This window comes from Oratosquilla oratoria, chromosome 3 (genome assembly GCF_046742065.1).
Source record: "Oratosquilla oratoria isolate Oo_2021 chromosome 3, ASM4674206v1, whole genome shotgun sequence".
NCBI classification, from domain to species: domain Eukaryota; kingdom Metazoa; phylum Arthropoda; class Malacostraca; order Stomatopoda; family Squillidae; genus Oratosquilla; species Oratosquilla oratoria.
Window position 1 is genome coordinate 80,260,357 of NC_134779.1, and position 17,662 is coordinate 80,278,018.

The 17,662-nt window shown below is 40.8% G+C and overlaps 1 protein-coding gene across 21 annotated transcripts in view; it reads right to left on the reverse strand.

The window, feature by feature from the left end:
• Window positions 1-17,662, reverse strand: part of LOC143024084 (uncharacterized) — a 444,302-nt gene that overhangs the window by 319,866 nt on the left and 106,774 nt on the right. For all 21 annotated transcript variants that reach the window (XM_076182859.1, XM_076182873.1, XM_076182868.1 and 18 more), the window contains exons 3-5: window positions 11,516-11,737; window positions 8,036-8,954; window positions 2,075-2,131 (exon numbers count right to left, since the gene is read on the reverse strand). In XM_076182859.1, the coding sequence (XP_076038974.1) occupies window positions 2,075-2,131; window positions 8,036-8,954; window positions 11,516-11,737 (1,198 nt within the window). The remainder of the gene's footprint in view (window positions 1-2,074; window positions 2,132-8,035; window positions 8,955-11,515; window positions 11,738-17,662) is intronic.

Here is a 17,662-nt window from a genome sequence, read left to right on the forward strand (position 1 = left end):
GGGGATGGGATGGGATGGGATGGGGTGGGAGGTTATCACCAATTAAATGAAGTGGCCTTGCTGTGGATGTACATGTACTGTGTTTTCCTACATTGCCTCTGACCCAGAGCAGTGTGCAGGATACAGTGATGACCCATCATCCATGAGGAGCTAAGATGAGAGGGAGGAAAGGGTGGTGGAGGGGAGTGGAATGGAAGTAGGTTCATGCATTTGACTTGGCTACCTCCCTTATAAGGGGGAAAAATACCTTTGTATAGATAGATATTTCTAAAACCAAGAGTTAGAGTAGAGTATTAAAAAAAATTATTTTACACCCCCCAACTATTAAGTTGCTACCCAAACCACACCTAGCACTTACAGAAATTAAGAACAGTTTTTTGACTCATGTAATCAAACATTATATGGCCAGTATTCCAAAACTTTTACAGTGATAATTAAAACTTGCTTAGGTGAAGGACTAGAAGGCAATGACATTCCCGAAGGGACAATTGGTGACAATCCAAAACTATTTTTGTCATAAACACAAGATTTCAAAGCAAAGATCCTGTCTTTATATTTACAATTGAATCCAAAGAACCTCTATCCTTAGAAACAGGAATTCAATCATTATTAAATGAATATTAATATGGATTAAAAAGCAATCGATTCTGGAGTAAACACTAGACTTAAGAAATTCTCCACCCTGACTAAAGTCTAACAAATATTAAAATATCAAAAGTCTTAGCAGCAAAATTACAAACCAAAACATGAAAAAATTTAATGAATAAAAAATAAACAAATGACAATACAGCTCAATCTAAACACCAATTTAAATCTCAAAACATTACTAAAATCATGTTTAAAATGCAACAGAACTAAAACAAAATAAAATCATCCTTAATATGACAGAATATCAACAACCCAGACTCTTTTCTTAACCTACCAAACATCCACTACCAATCATCTTTGTCAAATAGCCTGCCAAGTTACATCTACATTGTGACCCCTATTCTGACAGAACTGAGCTACCTATGCAATACTTCTGAGCCTAGCACTTGGTCATCTGCTCATCACTAATGGAATTATAATCTTGTACAAACTATCATTCGCTAACTTGCTCTATCATAATGCACACACAAACACATACACACAAATTACCATTGCAAACATGAGCACCACACTGAAAACAAGCCAAAAGTTCAATACTATTCAAAGTGCATTGAATGTATTGAATTACACTCAAATTATTCTCAATGTTGATAATAAGATAAATCTTAGTTGATTCTAGTTTGACATCACTGCACTTTGAATGGTAGTAAGGTGGCAGTGGTAGCCTTTCAAAAATACAAGAAAATAATTAATCATGAATCATATTGGTTCTAATCCAATAACAAGTGCTGCAGCATTTTGCAATTAATAAAATGACCATGACCACATCTGTTTCTACATGAAAATGCACTTGATATTAACAGTATCTTATTCACTATTACCAATGTGAAAACTGCAAGCACAAAGTGCTTAAGAAACCTGTCTTATACAGCAACTTCAGCTACCCTGTGATAATTTTTTTTTATATTATATGGTGTTCTTTTTCAGAAGAAAAATCAGAATCTTTATTTGCCTTGATAACTATGCATTAAACCTCCAACCCATTGTAGAGTAATACTAGATTACCTTTGGTAATAAATAGTAATATATGGCTTATGTTTCATAGGCAAAGATATATTATTATTGTCCATTGTTCCTGTGAATTTGGTCCTCATATTTGTTACCATTACTGATAACCTTGACAAAAATTCCATTACCTATAAATATCACTAGATACTCCTCAAAACTGTTGCACCTGAACAATATACTGATTAAAAACAAAATCTTCCTCATTTTTATAGATGGCAAGGATTTATCTAAAATCTGTTTTTTTTTATAAACCTTATAAAGATTTTCAAAAGTTATAACAGTGACTAAGATGCAACATGCTGTAGCCATTTACAAATGAAGGTCAGAAAGCCATACAGAACAGATTTAGTACAAACTAAAATTACAAGAGAATGGGAACCACTGCCTCCAAAAATAATAAAGGACTTTTCTACCTTACCTTGCGAAGAATCGTGCTGTACTACTGACCCTGATGTTCCTGGACCCGCATATAATCCTAGAAGAAACAAGATATAGTGACAGTTTCTATCCTTGCAAAAAATATAAAAACACACTTATAAATATGCATGGTACTGGATTTTTTTTTCTTTCTTTCTTTCTTGTTTACTAATCCATCCTTACCCACAATGGGAAGTGGGTAAAGAAAAGGACACTTTAATTTCTTTTTATTCCTAACTCACATCCTCTTCATTCCTTCACACTTTAACCAAGCAAAAGTTACTTTTTATTTTTGTCCTTTCTTTCCTAGCACTACTGCCAGTTCATCCAGTGCACCCTTCATGAAAAGTTATCATTTAATCTATATATTCTTCTTCAAAATGGATGTCTCCCCATCACACATCTTCAAAATCTGTAAACACCCCTACCTCCATCAGAGGTGTAGCCCTGAGTGGTTGACATTTGTTCTCTGAACTAGGCTCAAGACCTTAGTTCCGACAGTATTTCCCCAACCCTTGCACATAAACAGCTGACAACTGTTCCCCTCCTCCTACTACTAAAAGCAGATGACATAGAAACAGTCCTACACTAATACAAATACAAACAACAGTTAATTTTTTCCTTTCTTTTTCAAGAGATATATAGAAGGGCCCAAGGATTGCTGCTACCCACTGTGGGGCAGTAGATTTCTAGGCAAGCAAAACATCATACTAATAAAGACTCCATCCTCACGTGTTTCTTTTGATATTTTCACAATACACTCCTCCCTCTATTTACGAACTAATTACATTATTGAAAAACCGTTTGTACATCGAATATACTTAAATTGAGCACTTTTTTTTCCCAATATAAACCCTTTATATTATGCGCGATAGGTTTTTACAAACAAATTTCATGTCCCTATAAAGTCATCACATTAAATATGCATAATCTTGAATACAGTTCTCTGCTAACTACATACAGACACATAAAATATTAATATGCAAAGTAGATAATAACCAAACAAATTTGCGATGTCCTCCACTCTCATTCCTTCGTCACTTTTCTTTAGCGCAGACAACTTAGTATCCAGAGATATTGCTTTCCTAGCCATCTTAGGCTTGTCACCATCCTTAACCACTTCACTCCGGGACTTAAATCTCGCGGGCAGCAGCCAATGCCAGCCGTACGTGTCGTAATAATACTCGCATCATAAAATATAGTCACCGCTTATATCGATCGTTCTCTCTTTCACCCGTGAATTTTGAAAACCATAAGAGAATGTGATTAAGGGCAGATTAGGGAGAATGTCAAAACGCAGGGGCGACTACAATAAATATAATCAAGATGCCGATATGGCAGCGTCGCGAATCCACTTGCTCCTCATGACGCCTACGTGTGCGGCACTGTATGGTAGGGGTTAACCCCTTCCATACGGTGCCGCACACGTAGGCGTCATGGGGAGCGAGTGTATTCGCGAGGCTGCCATATCGGCGTCTTGATTATATTTATTGTAGTCGCCCCTCCATAATGACATTCTTTCTAATTCTTTTGTAATTGCATTTTCTATGGTTATCAAAATTCACGGGTGAAGAGAGAACGATCGATATAAGCGGTGACTATATTTTATGATGCGAGTATTATAACGACACGTCGTACGGCTGGCATTGGCTGCTGCCACCGAGATCTAAGTCCATGACGCCTACGTGTGCGGCACTGTATGGTAGGGGTTAATAGGGTCCTGGACGCTTAGGAGGCATAATGTCACTTGAAATAATGCTAATAATCCATGATTAACCGAGACTGAGTGAGTAGACCGAGCAGTACACGGCATTGTTTTGAAAACAATAACAAACGTACGTATCTATTTTCACTTTTTTTTTTTCTTACCTGGACATATGGCAGTTGTTTTTTTTAATATTTATGATGTAAAAATAATTTTATTTTTAATATTTATGATTTAAAAATACAGTAATTTTTTTCAACAGGATTTTATTCGTTATGGCGAATTTTTAGTTCGTATTTCGATTTTTGGGACAATTTTTTTTGTTCGTTATAACGAAAATTCGTATATGGAGCATTCATAAATCGAGGGAGGAGTGTACTTAGAACTTAAGTGAACATATTCATTTCTGATGATAACACCTAATCTTGAGGTATGATCCTACCTAGCTGGTTTATCCTACTGCTTCACCCTGCTGAATATACCTATGTAACCCCATCTGGGGTTGGCTGCATGTTTTTGTGGCAAAAGTAGCAAGCAGCTGATACTTTAAGGTCTATATGGGCTGCCCCTACCGACCTGAGCCACACATCATTTTGTCTGTGATAGAGGAAGTCACTGTTCATAGAGAAATTATGACATTTTCATTACACTGCAACTGTCCCTCCGTTATGCTGTCCCCCCCCACCCCTTGTTACTGTCCTGTACAATTTTTCTGAATATTCATTCCCTTTTTTTGCTTAACCCTGTGGTGGGGGAAAAGAATGTTGCTACCAAGTCATCCCACTTGAGTCAATGAGGCAACAAAAAGTGGGGCGGGGATAGGACTAGGAATCCTGCTACCTGTAGCCCCAAAGGGGACATTCCCACCAAAAAAGTAAAGGCATAAGAGGGTCTAGGAGTTTTCCAACTAGTACCCCAAGGTTTGGGTCTTTTAATGTGTGTGGATGTGGTACAGATGAGAGTAAAAAGTAAGAGATAGGCAGTATGTATGTGAGAAGAAAGATGGATGTGTTGGCATTGAGTGAAACTAAGTTGAGAGGGAGGGTTGAGTGTGAGTTTGGAAGTATAGTTGGGAGGTTCTCAAGAGTGAAGAGAGGATGTGGGAGAGAAGGGAGCTATCCTAGTAAGTGATGAGATAGGCAAGTGTGTAGTGGAATGGAAGGTTTCTTCAAGGTTAATGTGGATAAAGGTGAAGCCGGGAATGGGAGATGTCGGTTTTTATAAGTGCATATGGACCTGGTAGTGAGAAGATTGTAGAGGAAAGGGAGGCATTTTGGATGGATTTAAAGGAGTACATTGAGGGATTAGGAAATGTCATTGTAGTTGTATTGGGAGACCTATGCTAGGGTAGGAAATGAACCAATAGAAGGAGTGATTGGGAAGTGTGGAGTTTCAAGAAAAAATCGTACAGGCGAGTTTATGGTGGTGGTGTGTCTCAAGAGTTGATGATAGCAAATAGCGTTTTGAAAGAAAGTCAAGCATAAGTACACATGGGAGAGGGTGGTTATTGGACAATAGAAAGGTAACCAGGAGTATAGTAGGAAGAGTTATGGATGTACATGTTCTAAAGAGAGTAATGTCAGATCATTTTCTGGTGGAAAGTTGAGAGTGGAAGATAGGTGAAGAGCAAAAGGGCAAAAGGTAGGGAGGTACTTAGTGTGAACTGCTTAAATAAGAAAGAAAAGGAGTATAAGAATCTGAGAGAGAAGTGGGAGTGAAGGATGGAGTAGAACTAGGAGTGGAGGAGGAATGGGGATGGTTCAAGGAGGGACTCATAAGGTGTGCAAAGATGGTGTGGTGTGCAGAACAAGGAGGATGGGAAGAAATAGAAGGAAAGGTAGCGAGTGGTGGGACGAGGGAGCAAAGAAGGGTGTAGAAGAGAAACAAGCTTTCATAGATTGGTTACAAATTAGGACGAGGGAATCATATGAGAGGTACAAAGTAAAGAGAAGGGAAGTAAAGCATAAGATAAAGGAGGCAAAGAAGAGAGCAGATGTGAAATGAGTTAAGAGTATGACAGAAAATTTAGAAAGTAATAAAAAGATGTTTTGGAAAGAAAATAAGATAGGAAGAGGAGGCAAATCAAGTAGAAACGAAAAGATAAAAGGTGTGGATGGAGAGATGATAATGGAAGAGAAGATAGTGACAGGAAGGTGGGCAGAGTATTTTAGGGAGCTGCTAAATGTGAAGGAGGATAGGGAGGGAAAGGTAGTTGCAGTGGGAAGCACGAAGATAATGACAAGTGATGAGTGAGGAAAATGGAGGAGAAATAAAGAAAGATGAAGTGAAGACAGATGATGAGAGATGGTAAGGCACCTGGGTTGGATAGATGCCATGCAGAATGTCTGAAAAAAGGAGGTACAGTGATGATGGACTGGCTGGTGAGGTTATTTAATGTTTGTTTAAGAGAAGGTAGAGTGCCGGAGGACTGGAGGAGTGCCTGTATAGTTCCACTTTACAAGGGAAAAGGGGACAAATGCAAGTGTAGTAGTTTCCGAGGGATTAGCTTGTTAAGTGTAGTTGGGAAGGCTTTTGGGAGGGCCTTGACTGAAAGGATTATGAGAGGAACAGACAGAATAATTGGTGAGGAACAATGTGGGTTCAGGACAGGTAGGGGTTGTGTAAATCAGATTTTTGTGGTAAGACACATATGTGAGAAAGCTATAGGAAAAGGTAAGGATGTATTTTGGGCTTTTATGGATCTAGAAAAGGCTTATGACAGGGTAGACAGGAAGGCACTTTGGGAGGTATTGCAGATTTATAGAATAGGGGGAAAGCTGTTAAGTGCAGTCAAGAAGTTTTACGAGAGTAGGAGAGCTTGTGTTAGGATTAGAAATGGAGAGGGTGAATGGTTGAGGTAAAAGTGGGACTTCATCAGGGATGTGTTATGTCGTCCTGGCTGTTCAATTTAAACATGGATGGGGTGGTGAGAGAGGTAAATGCAAGGGTAGAGGGTTAGGGACTGGAGATGGTTAAAGAAAATGAACAAAAGTGAGAGATTTGTTGTTTGCTGACAACACTGCGCTTGTAGCAGGATCAGAGGAAGGATTGAGGAAGTTTGTGTCAGAGTTTGGGAAGGTGTGCGAAAGAAGGAAGTTGAAGATAAATGTGGGTAAAAGTAAAGTGATGAGATGTATAAGGGGAGAAAGTGACAGCATATTGGAAGTGAGTATTAAGGGAGAGAGACTGGAGGAAGTGGATTTTAGATACTTGGGTGCAAATGTAGCAGGAAAGGGAGAAGTAGGGGTGGAGGTAAATGCCTTGGGGGATTAAAAAGTGTAATGAGAAATAGACATCTGGGAATGGATGCTAAAAGGAGGTTGTATGAAGGAGTGACAGTGCTGACAGCACTCTATAGGGCAGAAACATGGAACATAAGGAAGGGAGGAGGAGTTGAATGTGTTTGAGATGATGTGCCTGAGAAGTATGATAGGGGTTACTTGGTTGGATAGAGTGAGAAATTATGAGGTGAGGAGAGGTGGGGGTGGAAAGGGAGTTGGGAGATAGGGTTAATGAAAGAGTATTGGGATGGTTTGGACACATGGAAAGAATGAGTGAAGAAGGACTAGTAAAAGAGGTGTGGAAGGCAGAGGTAGAAGGAGTGAACATGAGAGGGTGACCTAGGATGAGATTGATAGATGGGAAGGGGCTTTGGGAAAGAGGGGAATGTCTGTTGAGGAAGGATGGGAGAGGACAGAAGATAGGGGTGAATGGAGAATGGTTGTGTATGGATGATGCTGTGATGCATGAGGGGGAGTGGGTGGTGGATAGGGGGTGAGGGAGTATGTATGAGATATAAATTGATGCAGCCCAAAGGGATTTCTCCCTGTCTTCTTTTCTGCATGAGGGGACGGAGAGGGAGGGGGTCAGCGGTTAATGAAGTGGCCTTGCTGTGGATGTGCTGCGTCTTACAACAATGCTTCTGACCCAGGGCAGTGGACAGGATGCAGTGATGACCTGTCATCCATGAGATGCCAAGATAAGAGGGAGGGAAGAGGGTAAGTGGGAAGTGGAGTATGTGGGGATGGAATGGACAGAAGTGGTTTTTATGCCTTTGGCTTTTAGCTACCTCCCTTGTAAGGGGGGAAAGCCTTTGGTATATATGTATGTATGAACTGATATCTTATACAAAATAATTTCATAACTTCTAGCAAAGGCTATCATGCCTAACCACCTCAGTAAACAGATATTTTCTAGAGAGAAAAAATGGAATGAACCTGCTGCTTACTCTTTGATGTGCTAACTGAAGATACATACCTGCTGCTTCCCTAGGTATGAGCCCGATGAGTGGCGGCCTGATCACCATGGGTGGTGGACTCCCCACTGCATCCTTGTCACCCTCACTGCCCTCGCCACTTAGGCCCTCAGACATTCTTCCACTTTCCATATGAATCTCTTCTTTGTGGATCATAAGGTCTTCCTGAGGATGTTGCGTTAAATGGGAGGGCATAGGATGACTGGAAGGCAGTGGGGGTTGTGGTACAGTGGGTGGTGCATCTGGAGTTCCTTGAAACCCCTGGATGCGTTGCCTGAGGATGGAACCTTCCGTGACCAAGTTGACAGCTTCCATTGGGTGTTGTTGCTGTTGCTGCAGCTGCTGCTGTTGCTGTTGTTGTGGCTGTTGCTGTTGTTGCTGTTGTTGTGGCGGCTGCTGCTGTGCCTGAGGCTGTTGAGGAGACTGATCTTCAGATGTAGAGGAGGAGCCCGGAAGGTCACAGGATTCCTCTGCTGACGTGTCAAGATCAATCTCCTCTTCTTTGACTTTAGGCAGGTCAACCACAATGGGGGCTGGCAATAAGGATGGTGGGGGTAAAGGAGCTGGAGGATGTGGAGGTGGAGGGGGAGGAGGAGGAGGAGCAGATGTGGGGGGATGGGCACTTCTGTGATCTCTTTCACGATTTAGAGGCTTTGTTAGGGCTGCAGCTAAAGTAGAGCCCTCCAAGTGCGGGCTGAGGCCTTCAGATCTACCAGAAGGCACTACTACCTCTGAGCGGGGTGAGGTGGAAGGAGTCGAGTGGGGTGGATTCAAGGTTGGACTAGCCCCTGATCTCCGCTTTTTCGGGGGTGGGGATATATGTACTGGGGGAAGGAGGGCAGACGATGGGGATGGTGACCTTAACCGAGGAGATGCGGGGCCTTGCGTGGAGCTTCCCATTCCTCCAACTACTTTATTAACCTGAAAAAGCATGAAAAACAAAGAATAAATCAAAACAATAACATTAATTGAACTAATGATACATACAAATAATAACTACAAAAACATTTTGCATCCATTTCTCAGTCCATGACCAGTCTTATTTATTCCTCACATTGCATTTTCTCTACATAAAACTAACAGCTTTCTTACATAATAAGGAGGATATCCATAAGTTTTTTTTTGTTATTCCACATCAACACTATAATAATTAGTCAATTACTCTTAACCTTTTCAATACGAGTCAAATTTTTGTGGGCAGCATTGGCTGCCTGTTGTATGATGATGCATCACAATACTTGCATTATAAAATATAAAGTTCCAGCTGTATTACTCATTCCCTTTCACTCTGAATGTTAATAACCACAGAAAACATGATCAGGCCAGTTCACAGAATATGGGGATCACTCAGCTACAACTACATATACATATACCAAACTCTTTTTCCCCCTTACAAGTGAGGTAGCCAAAAAACAAAGGCATAAAAACTACTCCCACCCATTCCATTCCCACATGCTCCACTCACATCCACCCCCCCCTCCCTCTTATCTTGGCACCTCCTAGATGATGGGTCATCCCTGCATCCCACCCACTATCCTGGGTCAGAAGCAGTGTTGCAAAATACAGCAATCCACAGCAAGGCCACTTCATTAAATTGGCTACCCCCCTCTCCATGCCCTCATGCAGAAATGGAGAAGACTGGGAGAAATCCCTTTGGGCTGTGTCAATTTATTTTTCACCCACTCCCCCTCATGCATCACAGCATCATCCATAAATAACCATTCTCCATTCATCCCTATCTTCTGTCCTCTCCTGTCCTTCCTCAACAGACATTCCCCTCTTTCCCAATGCCCACTTTATTCCATCCATCCATCTAATCACTGGTCGCCCCCTCATGTTCACTCCCTCTACTCTTGCATTTACCTCTTGCACCATCCCATCTGTGTATAAATTGAACACCCAAGGTGACATAACACATCTAAGTCCCATCTTTACCTCAAAACACTCTCTCCATTTCTGATTCTAACACAAGCTCAACTGTTCTCATAAAAACCCTTCACTGCTATTGAAAGCTTTCCTCCTATCCCATACATTTGCAATACCTCCCACAATGCCTTCCTGTCTACCCTGTCATAAGCCTTTTCAAAATCCATAAAAGCCCAAAATACATTCTTACCTTTTCCTAAAGCTTCCTCACATCTGTCTTACCACAATAATCTGATCCATGCAACCCCTACCTGTCCTAAACCCACACTGTTCCTCACCAATTACTCCCTCTGTTCCATCCCCAATCCTCTCAATCAAGACCCTCCCACAAGCCCCAAATACACTTAACAAACAGATCTCTCTGCAACTACTACACTCACACTTGTCCCCTTTTCCTTTGTAAAGTGGAACTATACAGGCACTCCTCCAGTCCTCCAACACTCTACCCACTCTTAAACAAACACCAAATTACCCCACCAACCAGTCCACCACCACTGCACCTCCTTGGGCATTCCGCATGACATCCATCCAACCCAGGTGCCTTAACTGCTCTCATCATCTTAACAACTGCCTTCACCTCATCTTTCCTTATTTCTCCTCCATTTTCCTCACTCATCACTGCCATTTTCTTAGTGCTTCCCACTGCAACTACCTTTCCCTCCCTAATCTCCTGCACATTTAGCAACTCCCTAAAATACTCTGCCCATCTTCCTCTTATTGCCCTCTCTTCCACCATCATCCCTCCATCCACACCCTCCACTCCTTCTTTACTCGATTCGCCTCTTCTTCCTCTCCCAATTTCCTTCCAAAACATCTTACTTTCAAAATTTTCTATCACACTCTTACCTCATTTCGCATCCACTCTCCTCTTTGCCGCCTTTATCTTATGCTTTACACCTCTTTTCTTTGTACCTCTCATATGATTCCCTTATCCTGTTCTGCAACCAATCTGTGAAAGCCCACCTCCTCTTCTACAACCTTCTTTGCTTTCCCATCCCATCAATCACTACCCCTCCCTCCATTTCCTCCTGTCCTCCTTGTTCCACATACCATCCTTGCACACCCCACGATCCACTCCCTGAACCATCCCCACCATTCCTCCACTCCTAGCTGTGCTCCTTCCTTCATCCCCCATCCCTCTTTCAGCTTCCTCCTGCACACCCCCTCCCCTCCCTCTCATTCAAGCAGCTCACTCAAAGCACCTCCCTACCCTCTGTCCCCCTCCTCTTCCCATCCATCCTCCACTCTTAATTCATCTCCCACCAAAAAAATTATCTGATACTCCCCCACTCTCCCCCCCTAAAACATGTTCATCAGCTCCCACCACACTCCTGGCCACCACTATATGGTCCATCAACACTCCATCCACCACCCATGTCCTTGTGCACCCATGCTTGCCTTTCCTCTCAAACACTTTACTTGCTATGATTAACTCATATGACAGTCATAAAGAACAATTCACATATGAGGTTTCATGCCACTATAACTGTTGGGAAACTCACCTCAAGGAGTGAGTGCGAATTTCTCAGAAACAGAAGTTAAACATAGACAATTACCTGATCTCTGTGCAAGTGATGTGACGTAGCTGTTGTGGCATGCTGCTGCTGGTTCTGTTCAGTGAGACCCTTGATATGCAACATTTCAGCTGTCCTGAGGAATGTGGACAGGCGATCCTGGGACACGTATACCTCCCCTTGATAAACAAAGCTGAGCAGGGCGGATACATCAGCAAAAGAGACATCCCGGAGGATTATGATGGGATGTTGGCAAGGATTTTGCTGAAAAGAAACAGAGATAACACTTATACTATACAAGAATGGCAAGGCTGACAGTAGATCAACATACACACACTTAAAAGAGCTAATGATGAGACCAACAAGGAGCTTGATGATCTGAAAAAAGAATCAAATATGATCAGAAGTGAAAGAATGAAAAATGAGGATAAAAACAAAAAAGAGGTCTTGAAATAAGTGAAAAAACAAATACAAGTGGTGACTGACAAAGTGGGAGAAACAATTAAGGAGACTGATCTCCAAGAAATAAAAAACAATGGAAAGTGGAGCAAGAAAATAAAAACTTAACTTTCAAGGAAATAGTACAAGTGGAAGAAAATGCCAAAGAAATGGTAATCAAAGTAATTGAGGAAAAAGAAAATTGGGTCAGAGACACAGTTGATCAAAAAAAGTGGATTGTAGTATATGGTATTAGAGAAAAACATAATATGCCTAGATATCAAAGAGAAAAAGATGAGAAAAATTGCTAAAGCAATTTTGAAGGAGATACAAGAGGGACAGGATATGGACAAAGAAATTGAGGAAGTGCATAGTATGGGAAAATACTCTAAAGAAAAACAATATAGGCCACTAAAAATCAAACTAAGGTCTCAAATGATAGCAGAAGTACTATCAAAAAGCTAGCAAATAGTGATAATCACAAAAATGTATGGATTAAAAAAGAAATGAGTGATGAGGAAAGAGAGAGAGAAAAGGCACTTAAAAGTGAAGCAAACGAAAAAAATAAAAATGAAAAGAGAATGTAGACTGAAAAGAATTTTTTTTTTTTTTGGCAAATGCTGAACCTGAGGCTGAGTAAATGGTAAAAATAAAAATAATAATACAAAATAAAACATAATACAGAAAAGGACAAAGTAAAAAATTAAAAATAACATACCAACATAGATGGCATGATTTCAGGACTGAACAAATTAAATGACTATCTGGTATTAGAAATTAGAAAAAACAGACATAATGGGAATTGTGGAGACAAAATTAAAAAATCCTCTACCACCACTGTGGGACAAGGTCTATACAACCATTGTATAAAAAATAGAAAGGAGAAACAGGGTGGAGTCATGTTATAGACTAAAAAAGGTTTAAATGTGACTAAGATAACAGAACAGTCTTGGAAGATGTGATCATTCCAAAATGTTGGCAGACACAAAGAATGCACTAAATGATTTACTGAAAGGAGGAAATATAGAAATTATGGGTGACTTTAACTCAAAAGAAATATGTTGGGAAGAAATTACAGTGAAAGGTGAAGACCTCTGGGGAAACATACTACTGGATATGACCATTGAATATGCAATGGCTCAATGGGTTAGAGAAAATACCAGATATAGAAATAATGAGGAACCGTTGAGACTAGATTTAACCACTTCACTCCGGGCCAAAATCTCGCAGGCAGCATTAGCTGCCAGACGTATGATGTTGCATCATGATACTCGCATCATAAAAAATAGTCACCACTTATATCAATCGTCTCTCTTTCACCCGTGAATTTTGATAACCATAGAAAATATGATGAAGCCAGTTTAGAGAGTATGTCAGTTACGCAGGGACAACTACAATAAATATAATCAAGACGCCGATATGGCAGCCTCGCGTATCCACTTGCTCCTCATGCCGCCTACGTAGGCGGCACCGTATGGAAGAGGTTAATACTTATGTCAGAGCCTGAAATTGTGGAATGGAATACAAAACACCAATTGGGAAGAGTGGCCACTTACTAATAGAGTTCGAACTAAAAGAACATATTGATTCAAGAAGAAATGAGAAACAGAAAAGGAAGACTAAGGTACAATAAAACAGATTTTGAGAAACTCCGAATTTTTTTCAAAATGCAAATTGGGAAAACTTTTTAAATGAAGAAACAAAGATGGAAGAGAAATGGAACATATCAAAATAAATTTACGATGAGGGAATAAACAAATATGTACCAAAACAAAAGCAAGAAATGGTGAATATTAAGTGCTAGTAAGTAATATGGAGGATTACGGGTAGCTACAAGACTTAGTGTATATGAGCAGTGCCAGGAGTGGGAAATTAATTTAACCACTTTAATATGACTCAAATTCTCACACAGTGGATCAGCTGCCATATGTAGAATGCATCACACTACTTGCATTATAAAATATAAAGTCACTGCTGATTACTCATTCTCTTTTACTCTGAGTAATAATAAACACAGAAAACATGATCAAACTAGTTCACAGAATCTGGGGGTAACTCATGTACAACTTCAAAAAAATATATAATTGAGACACCAATGCCAACATCCTCAAATATCCACTAGTGCCTCATGACACCTACATAGGTGTCATTGTACCAAAGTGGTTAAAAGTGAAGAAATGAAAGATATTGACTTGGGAGTGATGATAAAAAATTATTTCACCAGAAACACATATCAACTAGACCACTGGAGAAATTTATAATCTAAAAAAGATAAAAGTAGCATTCCACTACACAAAGAAATGATGAAGAACATTGAAAACCTAATACAGTAGTGAGATCACAAAAAGAAATTAAACATTAGATATGTAAACAAGACAGAAAATTCAGAGGGCAGCAACTTAAATGGTTCTAGATCTTACTGATAAATCACACAAAAAGTAACTGAATATTCTGGGGCTACCGATGTTCAAGGAGAGAAAAAAGAATGACAATCTAATAGCAGTATTTAGAGCTGTGAATGGCATAGACATACCTGATAAGGAAATGTTATTGTGGGAACAAAGGAAAACCAGAGGGGGGGATAGAGAGAGGACTAGACATTTGAAGGACATTAAAAATTGAAGTTTTCTGAATAGGATTACTGATCCATGGACTAGCTTGAATGAAGGAACAGTAAAGACAAATAATGTGGAATATTTCAAGGTCACAATTGACCTATGGGATTCCTGAGATAGGACTCCATGAGCATAGCTCTTATCCTGTATACTACAACTTGGTAAATTTACACATATGAGAGACTGAGAAAGCTACAAGTTCCCACAATGTAAGCTTAAACAGAGAGGTGACATGATGTTCACAGATCAGAAAAAGGATAGATATTATGGACAGAATGGACCTGTTGATATGGTCATTGTAAGAAGTTGAAAAATTAATAGACATTAGAAATTATATCTTCCTATATATATGTGCAGATTTGTGGACCAAATTGGATGAAAATATAATCCAGGCCACCAACATAAGCAAATTTAACCTCTTCAATAAGAGTCAAATTCTCGGGCACAGCATCGGATGCCCAACATACGATGCATCACAGTACTCTCATTAAAGATATAAAGTCACTGCTGCATTACTTGTTCTCTTTCATTCTGAGTAATTATAAACACAAAAAATGTGATGAAGTCAGTTCACAGAATTTGGGGGTAACTCGGCTACAACTATAAAATATAATCCAGATACCGAAACTGACATCCTCGTATACCCACTCACGTCTCATGACACCTATGTAGGTGTCATCGTATCATACATATACCACATACATATACCAAGGCTTTTTCCCCCTTACAAGGGGGGTAGCCAAAAAGGAAAAGGCATAAAATCATTCCCACCCATTCCATCCCTGAATACACTCCACACCCCTCCACCCTCCCTCTTATCTTAGCACCTCCTGAATGACGGGTCATCCCTGCACCTTGTCCACTGCCCTGGGTCAGAAGCAGTGTCGCAAGACACAGCACATCCACAGCAAGGCCGCTTCATTAAATCGGCGACCCCCCCTCTCTGTCCCCCCATTGCATAAAATGAGAGGACGGGGAGAAATCCCTTCGGGCTGCGTCAAATTTTGCTCACACATACTACCTCACCCCCCATCCACCCGCCCATTCCACCTCATGCTATCCCAACATCATCCATATACAACCATTCTCCATTCACCCCTGTCTTCTGTCCTCTCCCGTCCTTCCTCAACAGACATTCCCCTCTTCCCCAAAGCCCCCTTCACCCCATCCATCCACCTCATCCTAGGATGCCCCCTCATGTTCACTCCCTCCACATCTGCCTTCCACACCTCTTTTACTAGTCTTTCTTCACTCATTCTTTCCATGTGTCCAAACCATCCTAATATTCTTTCATCAACCCTATCTCCCAGCTCCCTTTCCACCCCCGTTCTCCTCCTCACCTCCTCATTTCTCACTCTATCTAGCCTAGTAACCCCCATCATACTTCTCAGACACCTCATCTCAAACACATTCAACCTCCTTCTCTCTTCTTCTCTTATGTTCCATGTTTCTGCCCCATACAGTGCTGTTGGCACAATCACTCCTTCATACAGTCTCCTCTTAGCAACCATTCCCAAATGTCTATTCCTCATTACACTCTTTAATCCACCAAGGCATTTACTCGCTTCTCTCAATCTACATTCTACCTCCACTTCCACTCCACCTTTCCCTGCCACATTTGCACCCAAGTATCTAAAACTATCCACTTCCTCCAGTCGCTCTCCCATAATGCTCACTTCCAGTCTACTGCCACTTTCACCCCTTGTACATCTCATCACCTTACTTTTACCCACATTTATCTTTAGCTTTCTTCTATCACATACTCTCCCAAACTCTGCCACCAACTTCCTCAATCCCTCCTCCGATCCTGCCACAAGCGCAGTGTCGTCCACAAACAACAGCTGGCTCACCTCCCACTTTTCTCCATTTTCTTTAACCATCTCCAATCCCTGACCCACTACCCTTGCATTTACCTCTTGCACCACCCCATCCATGTATAAGTTGAACAGCCAGGGTGACATAACGCATCCTTGACGAAGTCCCACCTTTACATCAAACCACTCACTCTCTCCATTTCTAATCCTGACACAAGCTCTACTACTCTCATAAAAACTCTTGAGAGCTCCTAGAAGCTTTCCTCCTATCCCATATATCTTCATAACCTCCCACAGTGCCTTTCTGTCTACCCTATCATAAGCCTTTTCCAGATCCATAAAAGCCCAAAACACATCCTTCCCCTTTCCTATAGCTTTCTCACATATCTGTCTTACCACAAAGATCTGATCTACACAACCTCTACCTGTCCTAAATCCACACTGTTCCTCACCAATTACTCCTTCTGTTCCTCTCCTAATCCTCTCAACCAAGATCCTCCCATAAGCCTTCCCAACTACACTCAACAAGCTAATCCCTCTGAAACTACTACATTCACACTTGTCCCCTTTTCCCTTGTAAAGAGGAACTATACAGGCACTCCTCCAGTCCTCTGGCACTCTACCCTCTCTCCAACAAACATTAAATAACCTCACCAACCAGTCCACCATCACTGTACCTCCCTTTTTCAGACATTCCGCATGGCATCCATCCAGACCAGGTGCCTTACCTGCTTTCATCATGTTAACAACTGCCTTCACCTCATCCTTCCTTATTTCTCCTCCATTCTCCTCATTCATCACTCTCATTTTCTTCGCACTTCCCACTGCAGCAATCTTTCCTTCCCTATCCTCCTTCAATGAGGTTAAAGCAAAGTTTGGTAAGCAGAGGCAAAGATTTGGGACCTCATGAGCACAACTCCAACCCCATAGACTACAAAATACACACAAACACACACAGCAACAAAAATGGCACCTACACTATCAAATTTGACATACGAACAAAGATTGGATAAATTACATCTATCAACACTGGAACAGAGAAGAGAAAGAGGTGATTCGTTGACCATTTACAGAATTATGAAAGGGATGGAAATTCTCGATAGAGACGACTTATTAAAATGGGACAGAAGAGAAACAAGAGGACATGAAAAGAAGCTAAAGAAGGATAGTTACAGAAGAGACCTGAAAAAGAAGCTTCCCACATAGAGTGATTGATGTCTGGAACAAACTAAATGGAGAAATAGTGAGTGCCAAAAATATACACGATTTTAAGAATAAACTAGATGCGGAGAGATACAAAAACAGGTCACTGCGAGCATAGC